The sequence below is a fragment of the Erpetoichthys calabaricus genome, chromosome 5 (genome assembly GCF_900747795.2).
Source record: "Erpetoichthys calabaricus chromosome 5, fErpCal1.3, whole genome shotgun sequence".
NCBI lineage: Eukaryota > Metazoa > Chordata > Cladistia > Polypteriformes > Polypteridae > Erpetoichthys > Erpetoichthys calabaricus.
Genome location: NC_041398.2, coordinates 70318492 through 70340787, shown reverse-complemented (window position 1 = coordinate 70340787; position 22296 = coordinate 70318492). Strand labels below are relative to the sequence as shown.

General features: G+C 38.4%; 1 protein-coding gene across 1 annotated transcript; it reads left to right on the top strand.

Moving 5' to 3' along the window:
- The first annotated feature begins 1967 nt into the window (after nt 1–1967).
- On the top strand, nt 1968–19970 carry c5h4orf48 (chromosome 5 C4orf48 homolog). Its single transcript, XM_051928407.1, has 4 exons — nt 1968–2117; nt 2431–2588; nt 8596–8684; nt 18050–19970. The coding sequence occupies exons 2-4, from the start codon at nt 2462–2464 to the stop codon at nt 18119–18121; spliced, it is 288 nt and encodes a 95-aa protein (XP_051784367.1). The 5' UTR covers nt 1968–2117; nt 2431–2461; the 3' UTR covers nt 18122–19970.
- Nucleotides 19971–22296: the final 2326 nt, after the last annotated feature.

Sequence of the window (22296 nt, the reverse complement as noted above, 5' to 3'; positions counted from 1 at the left end):
AGATATTGGAAAGCACACAATTCTACAGTGATAATATAAAAATAACTTTTGGCAATGGGCTTGTAATTAGTAGGCATTTGAAGAAGTTACTCTTAGGATAAATCATCAGCATCAGAGCAAAATAATTTAATATAAAAATATGTGCCCATAAAAGATGCTGACAAAGAAAACAAGGATGCTTTCTATTAACAACTAGAATGTGCTTATGATACTGCACAGAAGAATGATGTGAAGGTAGTGCTTGGTGTTTATGAATGCCCAGATAAAATGACAGAAGCCATTTAGATCAATGATAGGAATGTATAGTGAACATGACTCCAGCACCTGATGTGGTGGATTTGGCAGTCAGAAAGAATGTGATAGCGATACTTGCCAGTACATATTTTCCCTAAAGATGCTAATTGTATCTCTTGTAAAATGTTACATTTTACTTACAATATATTTATATTGTAGCATAGTTGCGCAGTGTAGTGCTGCTGCCTTGCGGTAAGGAGACAATGGTTTATGTCTTGGGTTCTCCCTGTCTCTCTGTGGGTTTCCCCTTGGTGCTCCAGTTTCCTCCTACTGTCCAAAGGCTAGAAAAATTTCAGAGAAAAACTGGTAGAATGACTGTAGGGTATTAGCTATAAAAAAGGTTCAATCATTTCACTTTAAGCAAAACAATAATGAAAGGTGACAACAATATTTTAGTTTCTGAAAGGATGCCAGATGTTACTTTAAATGTAATTTTTAAAATTAGAATACAGGAGCAGAAATGAAAGCTTCATGATAAAATTATTTATTTGCACATTATACCATAATGTGCAATAAGAAACGAAACAGTGTAGTAGACAACTTTGATGACTTTCAAATCTTAACATGACAATATATTCAAAAGTTTTCTGATTAAGGATTGTTAGCAATGTTGTGCTGAATGACTCAGTTTTGTGAAAACTTTTCATGGATTCAAACACATTTTAAGAGAAGGCAGCAAAGCCATTTAGTAACAGTGTTATGTGTCCATCCGCTCATCCATTTATCTTCATAAACCTCCATTCCAGCAGTACTGAGTGTGTGCAAATTAAATACCCAACACTGATTGGATACCAGCAATTCTATGTATTGGTAAGAAAAGCCAAGCAAAATGACACCTTTTATTGGCTAACTAAAAAGAATATGCAAGCTTTCGAGGCAACTCAGGATAGTAACCTTTTGTATTGTAAAGGATAAAGGTTCAAAGTCTACCAACTACAAATCATGATACAATAGCTTTTGTGTTTCTACAAGTGAAGCACTAGCACATTGTAAATGATAATACAATGTAAGAGACAATTGGATTACTTATGCTTACTTTTAAAATCTTAAAATATTCCACTTCCACTATTAAGCATTAACAGGTTTGTAAACTGAAACAAAGGTTGTATACATTCCATGCAGGATTTAGTACTAATAAAGCCAAGTAATCATATATAACATTGCTTAATAAAATATCTTGAATTGTGCAATAAACACATCACATCTCGATGTTTAAGCCGAAGTTTTGGCAAATTAAAATTTACCACGTAATTAATTTTTTTCCTATTTTTGAATCTTAAGGTAGTACCTTTAATTCTTTTGCTTGATTATTGAACTCGGATTTGATGTCCCATTACTTAGTTATTTTTTTATTTTTAAACATATTAAAAATAATGCATCCTTTACATATTATACTGTTTACATATATTTCACGGTGATAATTTCCTGGAAAATGTATTTTTTATCTTAAATGGACATCTTTCGTTTCCAGTTACGTCCATTGACCATCTGTAAATCCTTGTATCTTTACAAGTTATAAAAATGGACTTCTAGACATATTACATGCTTTTTGCTACACATTGCATCATTCGACAGGTGAATTAAACTGCTAACAGATCGAGCAGTAATTATTTATTTTCCCTTTTGTCTCCGTACGAGTGAGACACATATACACTCGCAGTCACAATATCCCAGCAAAGAAGCTTTACCATACGATTAAATTTTGTACGGTGGCCGGAAGGGATCAATCCGTATCTTCATTCAATTTTGCGTTTTGTAAAACCGGAGCGCTTTGATTGGTTGACACTCCTGCCAATTTCTGTGCGCATCTTCGACTGCCAAAGGTAAACGGCTATTATGAGGTGGGGGTTCTTCTCTTTTGTGAAAGAGATTCCTGATGGCTTTAATCGGACGCTGGCAGATTTAAAAATACAGAACTGCTATACTGATTTACCTATTGGTTTTGAGGATCAGGTGCTTAACAATGCCTTATATTGGTCAATCCTGAGTGACAGCATTTTATAATGTTATTTAGCTACCTGTATTTTGTACATGACGCCGCTTCAGGTCTTTGTTCTGTCTGTGCCATGTTTTCGCATGCTGTCATGTTGGCTTAAATGTTTAAAGCCCTATGCTATCGTTCCTTATCATTTACAGCCTTGGCAGAGCTCCGCGGCGGACCCCGGCCATGGCGCTTCCTCCAGTCTCGCAGCCTATGCTCTTTTTGGTGCTCACGGTGGCACTGATGGCATCGATATGGGTGAAGCCAATACGCGCAAGTAGCCCAGAGGCCGGCACTGTCATTCCAGCGGAAAGTGAGTATCTTTTCTTTTTTTCTGTAACTGTCGGATCAATTCAAGCTTCAGTTCCTCAGGTTATGTTTTGAGGATTCCTGTGGGATGTTCTGAGGAGGTGGCTGGTGGATGTTGACTAAATATTAAGCTATTCTGTCATCATCCAGTTGTGTTGCTAACACACTTTTAATAATGCACTCGTGTCCCTAGGCGATCGGCGGGCGTCCTGCTAATAGATAATGAAGAAAGTGGATTTAGAAAATAAATGAATAGATTTATATCATTATTTTTATTAGCAAAAACATTAGACCACCGTATTCATTCAAATTTGACTATGCTGTCAAAACTGTGCCCATTGCTTTGAATAAAAAAGGTTCTCCCAAATAGTAACTAGGCAGTGTAAACAGTGTCAGTAGGTTCAAAAAGCATGAGCACATTTTTCCCCAAATTTTTACTTCTGACCTGTAGTGCTTGACACATTATTATTTGTGAACAATACAATATACAGTACAATATACAGAACATTCATCCATTCATTTTCTTAATCCATTCTTTAAGGCCAAAGTCATGGAGAAGCTGGAGCCTGTCTCAGCATGCATAGGGCAACAAGGCAAGAACAATCTCTGAACAGAGCGCCAGTCCATCACACGGTGAACACACACACATAGACAAACACACACACACACACACAGTCACAAACCTGCACATACACAAATAACAACAACAACATTTATTTATATAGCACATTTTCATACAAAAAGTAGCTCAAAGTGCTTTACATAATGAAGAAAAGAAAAATAAAAGACAAAATAAGGAATTAAAATAAGACAACATTAGTTAACATAGAAAAGGAGTAAGGTCCGATGGCCAGGGTGCATCCAACCTGCATGTCTTTGAAATTTTGATGGAAACCAGAACACTTGGAGGAAACTCAAGCGGACACAAGGAGAATACGGTATGTAAACTCCACCCAGGAAAGTCCTGGGACATGAACCCGAGTCTCCTTCTTGCAAGGTAATAATGCTACCACTGCGCCACACTATACAGAACATAACATTCTCAAAATTACTAATCTCAGTAGCACCTGTGCACAAGGCACAATATGGTGCCTGTCCAGTGCAGTGCCCACTAACACATTCTTGCTCACACTTACATTGGGGCTAACTTTAGATTTGATAGTTAGTCTGGCATGCACATCTTTGGGCATGTGGGAGGAGGAAAACCCACACCATTAGAATATGCTGAATAATCTAAAAAAATATGTTAGATTTAATAGGGTGAGAAACTCTGCAGTTTACGAGGAACTCAATGTAGAACTGATGGTTCTCTGGATCATGAGGAGCCAGCTGAAGTTTGCGCACAAAAGTGGTGTAAAAGGCACAGCCCTATGGGAGGATACCATCAAATACCAAATCAGGACACGCTGGAAATATTTATTTCTTGATTGGTATAAGGGTGTCTGGGAATTCCATAGTAGGCACTGGAAGAAGATGCTGAAAATAGTGTGAAACTGAAGTGAACTTGAACTGAGGGGGTAGATGGATTAAATCCCAAAGGTCTGTTGATGGGGTCTCATTATGTGAGTAGTTTTCTCAATTTTCCTTTTTAAAAATAATATCTCAATTAACAAGATGATGACAAGAGCACAGTCTGAAAAATGAAACATTTCACAACTGAAAAGAATAATAGCATAATGGTTAGCTTTATTGTCTCACTGCTTCATAGCACTTGGTCAGATTCCTGCCCTTGCCACAGTAGCTGTGCAATCTGCATGCTGTTACAAGTTCTGTGTTTTTTGTTTCTTGGAACATTGGCTTTTCTGACACATTCCAAAGACACATGTTAGACCTTATTAAATTTTGGTATTTTTGGTTTTATCTGGTCTTCACTTTGTGGAGAAGAGTGAAGAAAAAGTGGTCAGAGAAACACAAGTTTTCTAGAACCAGAAATCATGACTTAGGTCTAATATGTTCACTTGTGTAGCATGATTGTAACAATTGGTATTTATTTAAAATGTGTTTAAAATGGTGAATTTTCATTTGTTTAGTGCTCACAATTTTTTTTGCTTAAAGTCAGAATCTATCTATCTATCTATCTATCTATCTATCTATCTATCTATCTATCTATCTATCTATCTATCTATCTATCTATCTATCTATCTATCTATCTATCTATCTATCTATCTATCTATTATGCTTTACAAGGTCAAAAAGAGCTTATGCTAGGTAGCAACAGATGTAAGGTAAGGAGCCACCCTTTTTGAGATGCTAGTCATAGAAACATGCTGACACACACACTGAACATGTATGTACATCTTCTGAATGTGGAAGAAATCCCCAGTGAATATAAAATACATACACCACACAGAAAGTGACCAACTCAGTAATCAAACTCAAGTCTGAAAATACTAACTTAGTCTATCAAACCTTCTTTTATATATTACCTTGCATGTATCGCATCATCACTGGCCATCATACCAAGCACACATGACAACCCAAAGCCAACCAACTAACAAAGTGCAAAGCAAAATTAATTTCAATGCATGATAAAGCACAGAAATACAAATATTAGAAACGAGCTATAGAAGTTATATATGTGTATATTTAAAATGAAAGTTGATACACAACACACTCCATTTAAAATTTTATGCAATAAATCAGTATTCTGTATATGAGACTTTAAAACATACGGTGTGTTTTTCTTTGAAATGAGCTTGACATTATTGATTTTAAGTATTAAAAAACAAATACTTTTAATTAACTTTACTTATACTTCTTTTTGTAACAACAACAAAACATGATTTCGTACTTCAAGTAGATCACAGGACCAGTTTTGTTGAAGGCAAATGACACTAAGCTTTTTTTAAATTTCTGTCTTAAGCTGGTGCATAAATTGAAGCTTGCCTTCCAGTTCTTTTTTAATTAGCTGGCTTGTGGCAACAACTGGCAAAAGCAGTACCTGAAAGTCCTCCTACAAGCCATACTACTAAACATTTAGACCACGAAGAGCTACAGTAGGCTTAATTAAATGATCCATATGGTTAATTGTCATTTATGCTATTCACAGAATTTGACTTTTTTTGTTCAGAGAATTCTGATAACTGTTTCACTTGGCTAGTGTCTGTTGATATTTGTCCTTTCAAATGTATAATTTCTCCTTCATGCTGCAGACATGTCATCTAGGAAGAGTTTATCCAGTTGCCTTTGGATGACACATAAGTACATTGTAAAAAAATATTTAATTCTGATCTGTTATTGTTACAAAGATTCAGTTTTAGTAACCAGGATGTGATCAGCCTATAGCTTGGCCTACTTCTTCAGTGCTTCATTACTCCTTTAAAAGTAGGTTTCCTTATGTGTCTCTTTCACTGGAACCTCATTGGGCTATCATACATTTCATAAACTCTTCTCCAGTTCTGTAGTTTGAGGCTGCTGTCTAACTCTGGATTCTGTCATCTTTAGGGACATTCTTCTCTTATTTCAGGCCTGAGTGTTTCAAACACACAACCCCAACACCGTACAAATGATCTTCATACAGTTACTGTCTGAAAATGATAAAAAAAAATCTAAAATGTTTAATAGCTATCTCTGCATTAAGCTGTAATTTCTAAGTGTTGGCCTAAGAGAAGGTTTACGGATGTGGTAAGAGAGGACATGAAGGTGGTGGGTGTGAAAGAGCAAGATGTAGAGGACGGGAAGATATGGATAAAGATGATCTGCTGTGGCAACCCCTAATGGGAGCAGCCGAAAGAAGAACAAGGTATAGATGGTGCAGTTAGACTCAGAGAAGCAGAGCTAACCACTGTGTAGTATGGGACTTTCCCAATTGCAGTCTAAAAGTCACAACTCCATCTAATCACTTTTGGGGAGGGAAAATCCCTTTAGCCCAAGTGCACAGGGTGCTGCTTCCTGACTTGGAGGCCCTGGTTCATGGCCTGCCAATTTCTTTGAAGAAGTGAAGCATAGAGGATAAAACACAGTTTGTCCATAAAGATTGTTCAGGTGTTCCGTGAAGATTGTTCAGGTGTATCTCCTGTCTCCACACTATTCAGTTTATTCAATTTAGATTATTTTTGTCAAGCGCTTTTCACTGAGTGCAGGCACAGAGCTCTATAACAAAACCCTAGGTAATTGGTAAGTATAAAATTTACAGATTACTAAATACAGAATTAGTAAACATAAAAACAAAATTTGTTTAAACACACAGGAAAACAAAGTAGTTTGAAACGGATTAACATAAATGGAATCCAACAATATTTCTCCATTACTTAACTGTTGAATTATAGACAGTTCTCAGTGGAGGAGAGGAAAACAAAAAACCTGAGTGGCACCAATGGAGAAAATAAACCTTTGGGAGGTCCATGATCAATTGTAAGTCACATAGACCTAGGCCAATTGGGATCCCCTCTGAGAATTCTATTGTAGTATCTGTGCTGGGCCATCCATTCTGATGACAGAGTCTTTATATGATTCTAAGGTCTCAAAGTATCTCAGATGACTTTTCCCTATGCAGGAGAACAGCTTGGCAGTACAGTTGATATCTCTCTGGTTTTGATGTCACCTGTACAGTACATTTCACATATTTGTTCACTACCTCAACCTGTGCTGTTAATGTAAATTAGAGAAAGTATCAACCAAGCTATAAATCACTGAGTGAATCAGCCATTGCCCTCATACCACATGCCATATCTCCTTATAACAGTTTGTTCACAAACACATGCTGTAGCCTACAATTTGTCCTTTTTAAGGGACTATTTGTCTTGCCTTGTCTTAGGGCACTAGTAATCTACAGTATGTCAAACTCTAGTTAAACATTTCGATTAACAATCTACAACCTGCTTAATCCAATTCTGAGGTGCAGAGACCTGGAGCTCATCCTGGCCATGTTAAGTACAAGAAGGAAAACATCCCCTTACAGGTTACCAGTTTCTTACAGGTTCTACTCACATAGCCACAATCATGTGGCCAGTTTAGAATTACTAATTAACTTGACAAATACCGTATGTCTAAGGACATGTGAGAGAAAAACTGGCTACATGAAGGAAAACTTATGCAGACACTGGGTGAAGGTACAAACTCCATACAGATATCGATCATGTGTGTGACTTTGATATCCACACTGGTATGAACCAGGCTTCACTATGTTACTGGCTGTTATACACTTAAATTCATACTTTATGTACTCAGACTACTAGTATTTCTCTGCACAATAAATAAGCAGACAATTTAAAAAGCAAGATCTCATAATCCTTTATGTACTGTGGGTGACTATTCTCTGGGGCTTCCTTCATACGAACATTGTAACCTATGTTTTGACCTGATGTTTTTAACTTGTTTGGTTTAATACTACCTTTATATACAATATACATAATGTACTGCATATATGTATATATAAACATTTTATATACTTTATATACTTTTATATATAAAATAAGAAGACATTGTATAGACTTCAAATACTGTATAGAAATTTTAATTGGACATTTTATAAATATAAATTGTTCATCTCTCCATACTGTATATCTTGGAACCAACGTATCCAGATAAGACTCATTGAGAGCATATGCTCCACTAATACGTGCCCAAACTAAAATTCAGACCTGTGATAAAAGAACTCACTGCACTGTCCCAATATATATTATAGATGTAAAATTAACTAATGAAGCAGAGTGGAACGAAGTGGAGGCATGATGATACATTCAGAAACTTGATATATTGTTTTTAGGTATAATTTATTAATAAAAAATATTAATGTTCTAATTAATCAGTATGCAGCCTTCAAAAGAATTAAAAAGTAGATGAAAGGTATTTCCACTTCATAAAGCCTTTAATCATCTGTTATCTATACCCACTATACCCCATACAGAACAGTATGTATTTATGGTCCTGAAACGAACTGGCGCCACATCTTAGGTTAGTTATGTTGATTAACATCTTTAAAGTATCCAGATGTGAGTATGTGAATGACCATATCCTGGTTTAGTTCCTCTTGCACTTCTATGCTGCTATTTTTTTTTTTATTACTTTAGGTCGTCCCTGTGTGGATTGTCATGCATTTGAATTCATGCAGAGGGCACTGCAGGACTTAAGGAAGACTGCATTTAACCTAGACTCAAGAGTAAGTGTTTTTATTTTTTATTGAGTGTGCCAGTTCTGATTTTTAAATTGAGTAATTATTTCTGTCTCTTGTTATTTTAAACAGCTTCATTTTACATTGTGTACTGAGTTTAATTTTTTTGGTATTTTATCATTCATTGTTCTTGTGTATATTGGAATTGCTGCGCTGTTCTGAATTGAATGCTTTCGTTTAACTGGAATTCATTGCTATATTGGTGTGTTTCATAGAAATACTCATCTGTAGTACAACAATATATTTTTTTGTTAACATTTGATAAATTAAGTAAAATAACGGTAAAATTGTTTTGTCACTAGGCCACACTGCCAAAACATAAGAGACACAGGTTATGGAATTAAAAGTGATATGTTACATTTTACCCTGTATCACCAATATATTAAGGAATTAGTTAAGTACCTTACAATAACACAATGTTTAAAGCTTGACTTTCTGTTACTAACTTTGAATGCGCTGCACAATAGTTAGCATACAAGGGGGCTCCGCCCCCTGCTCGCTTCGCTTGCCTACCCCCGGGGTTCGGTAACCCGAAATACATTGCTGAATGTATGAGATATATCGAATTGTAAAGGTGTAGATGATGAACAAAGGAAGTAAAGAACCCATAGCATGGCACATTAGAAGGATCTATTGGAATACTTCTTTATACGCAACATTTGTAGTAAAATCGTTGATAGAGTGCGTCATCTGGATCTAACACGTAGATCTGCGCATATTTGCATTCATGATTTGGCTCAGGGTGCATTGTTCCAATCCGATGTAATATTTGTCCACATACGCGAAAGCAGTATGGGCCATTGCCAGCAGGTGGCTTGATATTTACCCCGGTAGATGCAAAAGCAAATGAACTATTGTAGGATCTAATGCAGTCCATAATGTTTATACTTTCGGGTACATTGTTAGTTAGAAACATCCGTAGATATTCAGGATATTCATCTAAAGGAGGCAGTCTAACCTGACCCCTTTGACAATAACGTGTAAACTCATTAGTTGTATTGCCAGTTGTTTCTTCAGGGAAGTTATTCTCCGTATTGTCCTTATACACTTTCTATGCGCTGAGAGCACATGATTTGTGTGTTGGAATTGTTTCAATTTCATTATTTTCACTTTTACTTTAAAGCTTCATTAAAAACGATATTTTTTGGAGACACATTGTGATAACGCAACGTATAACTGCCCGTGAGTGAATATTGTTTCTGTTTCTGTAATAAATAATCCGTGTTTTTCTGTTTGTCCATGTGATTTATTGATTGTCATAGCAAAAGCTATTCTCACTGTAAACTGTAAACATTTTACTACGAATGGCATATCACGATCTCCTTTGGTGTGTAATGTTACTCGCGGAATATATACATCACCTTTCTTTTTGCCTGTTAAAATTTGCATCGCTACTCCGAGATCATCAATATACACCCGACCGAATTGTGTACTCTTTGAAATGTAACTTGTCGTTCCTTTAACTGTTGTGGGACCACAGATTCTCATAGCATATGGTCCATTATTGTGTAAATCCACGTTTTTGTCCATTGAATGATGCGAACGCGAAAAGACTTTGTTGTCTACTGTTTTTTTCAGACCTCAATTTGTCCTGGTATTTTTTCAATTACACCTGGTTTTGATGATTAATAACCTTTTGTTTGCGGTAATGCAATCATTTCTATCTTTTCTTTGATACTGTAGTGACTGACATGATAAAGTGTCACAAAAGTTTTACCTGAACAATCGCTGACTTCCTAACCCCAAACACAACTTTCTAGCACCCTCTCCAATGCCCCCCCTATTACCGCATGAAATCAATACCCCGCTATCAGTCCTCCGTGCTGTACTCCGCCTTCCCTCAATCGGACCTAACAGTCACTTAAAACCAAAAAGCCCTCAACCTGGCTGGGACGCTACAATACTTTCGAATTTTACCGCTTTCATATTCTGTACCTTTGTCTGCATGTGTATCGCGCCATCGTTTGTTTGTTTGAATTCCACTGTTTTCATAATCTCTTATCTGCCTTTTTTTCTCTCCAATGCCTTTGGGTCTCTATTCTCCGTATTGTCCTTCTACGCTTTCTATGCGCTGAGAGCACATGATTTGTGTGTACTATGTGCTTTTACACAATTGATTTTTTTTGATCGGTGTGCTCTTATATATTCCGTACTATCTTTGTGGACCTTTGCAGACCCCGTAGTGTCTTAACCTGTGCCTGCTTTGCTTCCGCAGTTTCTGACGCTTGTTGTAGGCGCCTGCGTTCATTGATCTTATCCAGGTGGGCTCGTGTGTGTATCGTTGAGCTGTATTGTGTTTGAATTTGGTGTAAAGCGTTCAGCAGTTTGTACAATCCCAAGCAGCACATTATTCCTAACTTCACTCCGCAGCAGTGCCACTCACAATATGGCGGTTGTTTTATTTGCTATTTCCGTTAGTTGAGCTGTACACGCCTGTGCAGTACGTCTGATGGTCCCATCGCCGTGTACCTGCGTCCATGCCATCCGGTTTACCATTCTCGGCTAGTAATATGGATATGCCTCACAGCTCAAGTGACCTATGCGAAACAAAGTATTGCAATGTACTATGACACAGCTTCAGAATTTTCTTTTCTAATTTAGCCCAGCCACTGCCTGTGTAGAGTTTGACATTATTTACATGGCTACATATTTTATCCTCATATATCCCAAAGAAGTACATATTAGGTTTTGCCAAATTGTGAGTAAGTGTTGGTGTTGTTGTAAGTGTGTCCTGTAATGGAATGGCTCCAAATCCAAGGTGGGTTGATACCTTGCAATAATTGCTTCTCGGGATTGACCCTGTTGTGATATATAGCCACAAAATACCTTAAATAAGGACAAGCTTCAAAAAATCTGGGTCTAGGCTTGAAGCCTGCTGTTAAAAAAAATGATCGTTCCTCCTAATTTTAAGTGGGCTTCTGCCTACACAGGCATGAAGGGGGAGGCCTACCAACAAAGCACTCTTTTATCTTTTGAAAATGCAAGGATTAATTAAGGATGAAAGAGAAACTGTGCAGGGTCCTGGATTATCACAATTTGTGAAACAGGACTTGTGACCTTATGTACTGTTATGGACTATCTTGTTTGTTTCAATATAGTTTATTCATGTTAGCAATATCAACAATTTCTCACATCATACTATATATTATCATAAGCTTGGGCAGTTCTTGAAAGCGACACCACAGAGCAAATTCCTAGACTGAGACACTGATGTGATCATTTTATATGTTGGTTAAAATGTGGAGCACACATTACCATATTATTATATGTTTAATATTTAATTGTTTCAAGAATTTCATCCATATATTATCATATTAGTTTCATCCAATTTAAGATTTTTGAGGGTATAGCAGATTGTGCAACCTCAACTCAGACAATTACCAGATTCAGGTTTTTACCCCAGAAAAAATATACGGTATGAAGATATAATTAATGCTAAACATTTTGGTTATCTGGGGTAGCCAGGGCATGTCATGCAAGGGCTTTAATTTGATCCCAGGACTCTGAAACAGTGAGGCAACAGAGCTAACCACTAATAATAATAATAATAATAATAATAATTATTATTATTATTATGTTTTTTATTTATATAGAACCTTACTAACAATAATTAGGAAGTAGTTATATATTTGTGTTATCACTTTGGAATGCAAATCAGTTCTTTTCATATGTAAGATCTATAATTCATCAGTGAGATATCATTTTTATTATTATTTTTAGTTCAGATCCTGTAAAAGACATAGGTAAATTAGAAACTACAGAGAAGTTGAATTGGTCTTTAATATGAAGCAGTCAAGAATTTTGCCACTTTTTAAAATACAACCCCTTTGGATTGTTTCATCAGGTCAGTGCTAACAATTCAAAATACATAAATGTTGTAAACTTACTGAAAGCATTTCTTTAATTTGATTTGAGGCCAGTTCTAAGAGACATCATGCACAAATAGGTAATGATTGGGAGCAATCGTTTTGTTCAGGCAGAGATGTAATTAGTATCAGTTATTAAGTTGTGATCAATGACTTCTCTAGTGGCATGTTATACATTAAAAAAGAATAAATTTGGTAACTACAATGATGAAATTACAGCTAAAATCTGTATAGACCCTGCTTAATGCTTAAATTAAAAAATGTATAGCCAAGTGGGGTTGCTAAAGCTATTCAGCTCGCGAATAAATGCGAATGTCAGCCGTAGGAGGAATAAGTTAGATACTCAAGTTTTAAAGCATGTATTTCTTTAGCATGTATTTCTTTAAGTGTGGAATACAATGCATATTTTTGAATACAATCAATGGATATTATTTTAAAGCAGACATATTCTTTGCAGAAATCATATTGTAAAATTAGCTACTGATTTTTAAGAGCAGAACATGAATTTAATGTTTAAAATTGAATACATTCTCATCATTATTACTATGATTAAAATAATAAACTTTAACTTAAATCCTGCAGATGATTCTTAGATTTAATGCTGGTATACCACAGTCTCAAGGGCATGAAGGAGATTCTAGGAGACAGGCAGTTACTCTAGGAGAGTTCGACAGGGCTGTAGAAGGTCCTTAACCCATCAGCAGGACCGGTATCTGCTCCATTGGGCAAGGAGGACCAGGATGAGCACTGCCAGAGCCCTACGAAATGACCTCCAGCAGGCCACTGGTGTGAATGTCTCTGACCAAACAATCAAAAACAGACTTCATGAGGGTGGCCTGAGTGTCCCATGTCCTCTAGTGGGCCCTGTGCTCACTGCCTGGCACCGCAGAGCTTGATTGGCATTTTCCATAGAATACAAGAATTGGCAGGTCCACCACTGGTGGCTTGTGCTTTTAACAGATGAGAGACCGTTCGCCTGCGGTGGGTTGGCACCCTGCCCGGGATTGGTTCCTGCCTTGTGCCCTGTGTTGGCTGGGATTGGCTCCAGCAGACCCCCGTGACCCTGTGTTCGGATTCAGCGGGTTGGATAATGGATGGATGGATGGAGACCGTTCGCCCTGAGCACATGTGACAGACGTGAAAAGGTCTGGAGATGCCGCAGAGAACGTTGTGCTGACTGTAACATCGTTCTGCATGACTGGTTTGGTGGTGGGTCAGTGACAGCCTGGGGAGGCATATCCATGGAGGGATGCACAGACCTCTACAGGCTAGACAAGAGCACCTTGACTACCATTAGGTATAGGGATGATATCCTTGGACCCATTGTCAGACCTTATGTTGGTGCAGTGGGTCCTAGGTTCCTCCTGGTACAAGACAATGCCCAGCCTCATGTGGCGAGAGTATGCAGGCAGTTACTGGAAGACGAAGGAGTTGAAACCATTGACTAGCCCCCATGCTTGCCTGACCTAAATCTAATAGAACTCCTCTGGGACTTTATGTTTCGGTCCATCTAATGCCGACAGGTTGCACCTCAGACTGTCCAGGAGCTCAGTGATGCCCTGGTTCAGATCTGGGAGGAGATCCCCCAGGGCACCATTCGTCGTCTCAGTAGGAGCATGCCCCGACATTGTCAGGTATGCATACAAGCATGTGGGGGCTGTACAAACTACTGAGTACGATTTTGAGTTGTTGCAATAAAATTTCGGCAAAATGGACTAGCCTGACACATCATTTTTTCACTTTGATTTTTGGAGTGTCTTTGAATTCAGCCCCCTGTAGGTTGATAATTTTCATTTCCATCAAATGATGTGGCCTCCTTTTGTTCCTAACACATTACCCAGTCTATATCAGTATAGATATCCAGCATGATTTTTTTCCCATTGAGATCTAATGTGTTTTCAAAGTGTTCCATTAATTTTTTTGAGCAGTTATGTTGGGCACACCAACTTTCCCAGGTGGCCCCCACGGAACCCAACAGGGCAGTACCAGACTCCAAGTCCCGGCATGCCTTGCGGGAATTGGTGGTACCACAGCTGCCCTGGAGGGCTGCCCTCTAGTGTCTCAGGGGAGGTAGTTCCTTAGAGATTCTCTCTCCCCCAGTTCTTCCGTCCTGCTGGCATCCCGGCCGAGGTCACCCATCACAATATATATATTGTGGAGAGCGGCTGGGGGGCGGTACCCAGCCGGGATGCCAGGAAGGAGTGAAGGAGGGATTAAGCCTCCTCCAGACCACGAGGGGGCAACCGCCCTGGTGGCTATGGGGACCATGGGGAAGGAGCATAGAAGCTCAACCCTATAGGGGCCCGTGGTCACTACCAGGGGGCACCCCGATGCCTGAAGAGCCCTGGCCCTCAGCACTTACGCCACACCCAGAAGTGTTATGGGGACGAAGACCAGGAACACCCGTAGTGCTTCTGGGTGCACAGCCGGCACTTCCGCCACACCAGGGAGTGCTGGGAGGAGCTCGTTGGGAGGCACATGGAGCACGTCTGGGTGAGGATAAAAGGGGCCGTCTCCCTCCATTCGATGGCTGGAGTCAGGAGGAAGAAAGACAGAGCTCGGGAGGAGAGGAGTGGAGGCAGACCAGAAGAGAGAGGCATTGTTCTGAGGCCTGGACTTTGGGGGAGTTCTGGGTTGTGTGCTGTCACTTTGTAAATAGTATGTACAATAAACGTGTGTTGGGTTTTGTAACTATTGTGTCCACCTGTCTGTGTCCGGGCTGCTTACCACAATATATATCTCTATTATATAAAAAAAAACCTGAGACGAGACGAGACTTTTTAGCCTGGGACAAGACGTGACTTTTTCAGAGAGATATTTTCAAGTCCCACAAGACCAGACTTTGTACCAAGAGATTTAACCACGCAAGGGGCCAGTAGAACGTCGTAAAAATGTTGATGCGATACACATCCAGAGCAGGTTAGAGATAATGAAAGTACTAAAATTCGAAAGTCTCAAAAAAATGATAGTAAAGATCATATTAGTGCAAACGAACGGAAATTATTACTCAGTGAAATAACAGAGCAGCGAAAAGAGATTGAATATATTGTTCAGATTTAAGCTTTGTTTTCAGATCTTTTGAGAGTTGCTTTGAGGATTCCATGCTGTCACTCTTCAGAGGAGAGTCGAAGGGAAGCACAACTTGCAATTGACCACCTTAAATACCTTTTCTCATGATTGGACACACCTGTCTATGAAGTTCAAGGCTTAACGAGCTAATCCAACCAATTTGTTGTTGCGAGTAATCAGTATTGAGCAGTGACATGCATTCAAATCAGCAAAATGACAAGGGGACCCAAATTTTTGCACAGCCAGTTTTTCACATTTGATTTAATTTCATACAACTAAATATTTCTTCACTAAAAATCTTTGTTCGGAAAACACCCCAGTATTCAGATGTTCCTAGGAAATGAAAGACATACCACTGTTATCTTTTTTGTTGAAAGTAGAGTAAATTATTATGCAAGCTGATAGTGTTCCCAAACTTTTTCATATGACTATATACAGTATATAACACCCCATAATGACAACGTGAAAAAAGTTTACTTGAGGTTTTTGTAAATTCATTAAAAATAAAAAAACTGAGAAATCCCATGTACATAAGTATTCACAGCCTTTGCTCAATACTTTGTCGATGCACCTTTGGCAGCAATTACAGCCTCAAGTCTTGTTGAATATGATGCCACAAGCTTGGCACACCTATCCTTGGCCAGTTTCGCCCATTCCTCATTGCAGGACCTCTCAAGCTCCATCAGGTTGGATGGGAAGCATTGGTGCACAGCCATTTTAAGATCTCTCCAGAGATGTTTAATCGGATTCAAGTCTGGGCTCTGGCTGGGCCAATCAAGGACATTCACAGAGTTGTCCTGAAGCCACTCCTTGATATCTTGGCTGTGTGCTCAGGGTCGTTGTCCTGCTGAAAGATGAACCGTCGCCCCAGTCTGAGGTCAAGAGCGCTCTGGAGCAGGTTTTCATCCAGGATGTCTCTGTACATTGCTGCAGTCATCTTTCCGTTTATCCTGACTAGTCTCCCAGTTCCTGCCACTGAAAAACATCCCCACAGCATGATGCTGCCACCACCATGCTTCACTGTAGGGATGGTGCCAGGTTTCCTCCAAACATGACGCCTGGCATTCACACCAGAGAGTTCAATCTTTGTTTCATCAGACCAGAGAATTTTCTTTCTCATGGTCTGAGAGTCCTTCAGGTGCCTTTTGGCAAACTCCAGGCGGACTGCCATGTGCCTTTTACTAAGGAGTGGCTTCCGTCTGGCTACTCTACCATACAGGCCTGATTGGTGGATTGCTGCAGAGATGGTTGTCCTTCTGGAAGGTTCTCCTCTCTCCACAGAGGACCTCTGGAGCTCTGACAGAGTGACCATCGGGTTCTTGGTCACCTCCCTGACTAAGGCCCTTCTCCCCCCGATCGCTCAGTTTAGATGGCTCCAACTCTAGGAAGAGTCCTGGCGGTTTCAAACTTCTTCCACTTACGGATGATGGAGGCCACTGTGCTCATTGGGGACCTTCAAAGCAGCAGAAATTTTTCTGTAACCTTCCCCAGATATGTGCCTCGAGACAATCCTGTCTCGGAGGTCTACAGACAATTCCTTTGAATTCATGCTTAGTTTGTGCTCTGACATGAACTGTCAACTGTGGGACCTTATATAGACATGTGTGTGCCTTTCCAAATCATGTCCAGTCAACTGAATTTACCACAGGTGGACTCCAATTAAGCTGCAGAAACATCTCAAGGATGATCAAGGAAAACAGGATGCACCTGAGCTCAATTTCGAGCTTCACGGCAAAGGCTGTGAATACTTATGTACATGTGCTTTCTCAATTTTTTTATTTTTAATAAATTTGCAAAAACCTCAAGTAAACTTTTTTCACGTTGTCATTATGGGGTGTTGTTTGTAGAATTCTGAGGAAAAAAATGAATTTAATCCATTTTGGAATAAGGCTGTAACATAACAAAATGTGGAAAAAGTGATGTGCTGTGAATACTTTCCGGACGCACTGTATATATATATATACATATATATATATATATATATATATATATATATATATATATATATATATATATATATATATATATATATATATATATATATATATAATTTTGCTAATTTTCTTTTCTTTATATTGTAAAAGTAACAAAGTTTCAATGCTTGACTTTGAATGTAGGAATGTTTCCTGAAAGTTGCAAAACACTGAGTGTCCACTGTTTGTTATCTTAAAGACCCATTGTACAAGAAACTGCATTGCTGTGCCTCATCTTAGCATGACAGAGGACCACCTAATACAGCATGGTAGACTTGCTCCAGTAGGATTTCTTTAGTCAGTGTATGGCCAGTGAAGGTTCTATCTGTTTGTTCTGGTGCAGTTTTCCTTACACAATATTAAATGTTGTCACATTTAGTCTAATTGTCACAAAATATAATTTTTTGTACTAGTATTTAACACTTTCCATTTTTTGCTTTAACAGACTGAAACACTTCTATTGGGAGTGGAGAAGAGAGCTCTGTGTGACTGCTTGCCCACCAATGCGCTAAGCTGAACAGGAATTCCCCAGGATATGGGTGTCCAGACAAGTAGAAATACAATTTTTCAACAATAATCTGTAAAATGTTTATTGATCTGTTTTCAAAATATAATACAATTAGAAAAGTCAGTAAGGAACTAATCAGGCAGCTTATAATACATAAAATAACTGATATTTTGCCATCATGCAGCAGTATAAACATTTTGTTTGATTGCCATGTTGCTGTAGCATGAATGAAAATAAAATATCACAAACATTTAATGATTCAGTCTATGCCCACCACTACAGCCTTTGTCCAAAGCTTCAGTTTCAAGCATTACTGTTGTCAGACTTTTCAGGAATGCAGTGTTTGTGTATTCATATTTTCTGTGTTTAATTTTGTAACATCATTAGTATAGAAAAGAAATCCTATTGTGAATCCCACTTAACCACCCCAGGGTGAGGCACTCATCCATCAACAACAGAACCTTGGGAATATTAAGGGGCCTTCCCCGAAACTGAATAAGCATGGTAACTTTTAACAATCTAACGTCTGGTAACTATTACAGTATACATTTATAAGGGGACAAGCAAAGTCGCATTACAGCATAGCTCTTTAACCATACAAAAGTATACTGGGCTGAACAAGCCAAAAATGTTGTCCAACTGCTATCTTCTACCACTCATCTACAAAAATGAAATGAATAGGGGGTTATTGAAAATTAGAAAAAAACTTGGTGGACAAAGATGGCAAAGCTAAAGGTGAAATAGTATTTCTGAATTCTTATCAGCTGTGTTTTTTGACATCCCTTTGAGCAGTAATATAACATTAAAATATATCAAACTGATTAAAATGTTTATAATATAAAATACACAGTGATAACTCCAGCACTAGTTATTTTACACTAAAGAAATTTTTCTGATACAATATAAAGCTAATTTAAAATTTTTTTTCCTTTCCAGGATGATTACATTTATTATGGGTTAAGTTGTAACACATACATACATACTGAATACAGACAAAGCCCTGGCAAAAGGAAATCCAGGACCTAAAAGGTGTGATTTAAGTATATATATGCAATGCATCTTCATATTGCATCTGCATTTAAATTTTCATGGTGCTCCACACCCAATAAAGCTGCCACTGACTATGCAAAATATGTCAGAGGAGGGACTTGTTTGTGAAGTTAAAGTTTAATTTACTCCACACAGCATAAATAATGTCACTGGTTCAGTATGTTGGCGCTCAGAAACCTCAAGTAGCTTGGTGGTAAATTCAAAACATTTCACCAAATATTTATGCAGATATTGTTGTTTGATCTCTATGTGGAAAATTGGTAGTTTAATCACAATTTCTAAATTGGTGTCACCCATTAATGTAACCGTTTAAATAATTACTCTCTTTGCTCCTCCATATTGTCTGTCTGACAATGTGTCCTTGTAACTGTGCTATAAATAGCTGCAAGGTTAGCTGAGATTTAAAAAGTTTCACCAAACTGTGATTATACTTAACAGTCTGTTAGGTTGTTTCCATTTTTGTGTGTGATGTAAATGTTTTTGTTGTCACCAGAAATAGAATCTTTTCGGAAAAAAGACACCTTTGTATTTGCTAAAGGCTTTTTGTCTGAACATGCACTATGTCTTCATCCTTCTTATAGCTCTTTATATAACTGAGTACTGAGTAGTACCACTGGCTCACCTGTGAGGTATGTTCATATTCTACCAATCATATTCAGTTGTACTTGCAGCCAAACAAAACTTTTGTTTAAAAGTATTAGGATGTATACCTATTATCTGAACTGATTTTTAAAATTTGTTAATGATGAGAATGTTTTCTTTGCTGTTTACATCAGTTTTGTTTAAATAATAAAATGTTTTAATTGTCCATCTGCCTCTGGTGTTGTCTTGCTTTTGCTAACCAGAAGTTTGGAATACGCTGTAAAAAGATATGAATACATACTGTGAACAGACTGGTCAGGCACAGGTTTAGGATCTTGGGTACCAGCCCAGTAACCCAATTTAAATGTAACCAGAAAACAACAGAAGATACCGAAGTATCTGCCATTAAAATTATTATCATCATTATTATTAAAAATATGTATTATCGATTTGAATGGCTAGAGTTAAACCCATCTTGGTTCTATCTGTCTCTTGCTCAAGGGTCAAATGAAGGTGCGGGGGTATATGGTCTATATATATATATAGTGACAAAAGCCGCTATACCAGTGCTCATCCTGACACAGACAGACGCAGGAGGCACACTAATAAAACAAATAACTTTTATTTTTCTTTTCTTTGTCTGGGGGCAACGCCTTCCCCGTTCCCCACAGGCACAACAGTCTCATAAGCACAAAACCACAATGCCAACAAGTCTTTTTTCTTCTTACTCTCTTCTCCTCTAGTCTCCCTTCGGCAAGCTTCATCTTCTTCTTCCTGACTGTGGCTCCCAGAGTGGTGGCTGCTGGCTTCCTTTATAGCCCACCCGGAAGTGCTCCAGGTGTTTGACGATCTATTTCCGGTTGCACTTCCGGGTGTGGCAGAAGACCTGCCCACACGGGCTCAGGAACAACTGCAGCACCCCCTGGTGGCACCCCTGGATCCCAACAGGGTTGTAGAGAATTTCATCACCCATGGAGCCCTGCGGGAATCCGAGGCACCACTGCCACCCAGGGGGGCTGCTATCTAGAGTCCCGGGGGAGGTACTGTTCAGTTCTTTGCTTGTTCCCCCGGAACCATACAAAGAAGAGGTGCCCCGGCCATCTGCCACTATATATATATATATAGTAATCCCTCGCTACTTCGCGGTTCACTTTTCGCGGATTCACGACTTCGCGGATTTTATATGTAAGCATATCTAAATATATAACGCAGATTTTTCGCTGCTTCGCGGGTTTCTGCGGACAATGGGTCTTTTTACTTCTGGTACTTGCTTCCTAAGTTGGTTTGCCCAGTTGATTTCATACAAGAGATGCTATTGGCGGATGGCTGAGAAGCTACCCAATCAGAGCACGCAGTTAAGTTCCTGTGTGCTGCTGATTGGCTCAGCGATGGAGTGCTGCATTAACCAGGAAGTCTCATCTCACTCATTCAGCATTAACGTGCCACTGCTGCAGGGGTCGTGTCCAAGCGCCAACAGAAGATGCAAATGATTGCAGAAAAGGTAAAAGTTTTGGATATGTTGAAGGAAGGGAACAGCTACACCGCTGCAGGACACCATCACAGCATCAATGAGTCCACGATTCTTTTTATTTAAAAAGGAGGAAAAGCATATAGGATCTACGGCCGCAGTGTCCTTTAACCAGGGCGCAAAACGAGTTGCAATTGGACATGATAAGGCAGTAGTCTGGATGGAATCTGCTTTAGGAATCTTTGCAACAAGGTCGACAACGTCATGACCGCCTACAAGCTGCTATGTGTACTTCGCTATACAGTAAGTGTAAACTTATCTACTGATTTCATATTGCTTAGCAGTTGTCCCTGTTATTAATAGAGTAAAGGGTGGGTTGTAAACAATACAGGGAGGGTTTAAAAACGTCCAAATACACGTTAAATAATTAAATAAATATGGTGTCCCTACTTCGCGGAAATTCAGTTATATATATATACTAGCAAAATACCCACGCTTCGCAGCGGAGAAGTAGTGTGTTAAAGAGGTTATGAAAAAAAAAGGAAACATTTTAAAAATAACGTAACATGATTGTCAATGTAATTGTGTTGTCATTGTTATGAGTGTTGCTGTGTTTTATGTATATAAAATACACACACACACATATAAACATATATATACATATACATATACACATATATATACATATCTACATATATATATATATATATATATATATATATATATACATATACACATCCACATATCAACATATATATATATACACATATATACACACACACGCTTTATGGGTGATGATTGTTTTACTCTTTTTATCTTTATTTTATTTTATTGTAGAATCAACTCCTATCTGCGCACAGCAGGGCAGCCGTGGGCGGATGCGTATGGTGTATTCACTCCATGTTATCGTGCATTGCGCTGTCAGTGGTATTTTGATAAAAGAATTTGAACAACATATAAGAAGCGTATAAATTATTAAACAGTAAAACATTAACATTTAAGAAGTAAAGTTACATTAAGTACTACTGCAGTGCCTTCGGGTATACCTCATTTTTTGTTTGCCCATTACATGCTTAAATGTATA

Excerpts from the sequence above, each read along its gene's own strand:
- c5h4orf48 (XM_051928407.1), top strand. The coding sequence starts at position 2,462 with ATGGCGCTTCCTCCAGTCTCGCAGCCTATGCTCTTTTTGGTGCTCACG. Across the intron at positions 2,589-8,595 it reads CACTGTCATTCCAGCGGAAA|GTCGTCCCTGTGTGGATTGT; the intron begins GTGAGTATCTTT and ends TTATTACTTTAG. Across the intron at positions 8,685-18,049 it reads CATTTAACCTAGACTCAAGA|ACTGAAACACTTCTATTGGG; the intron begins GTAAGTGTTTTT and ends TTGCTTTAACAG.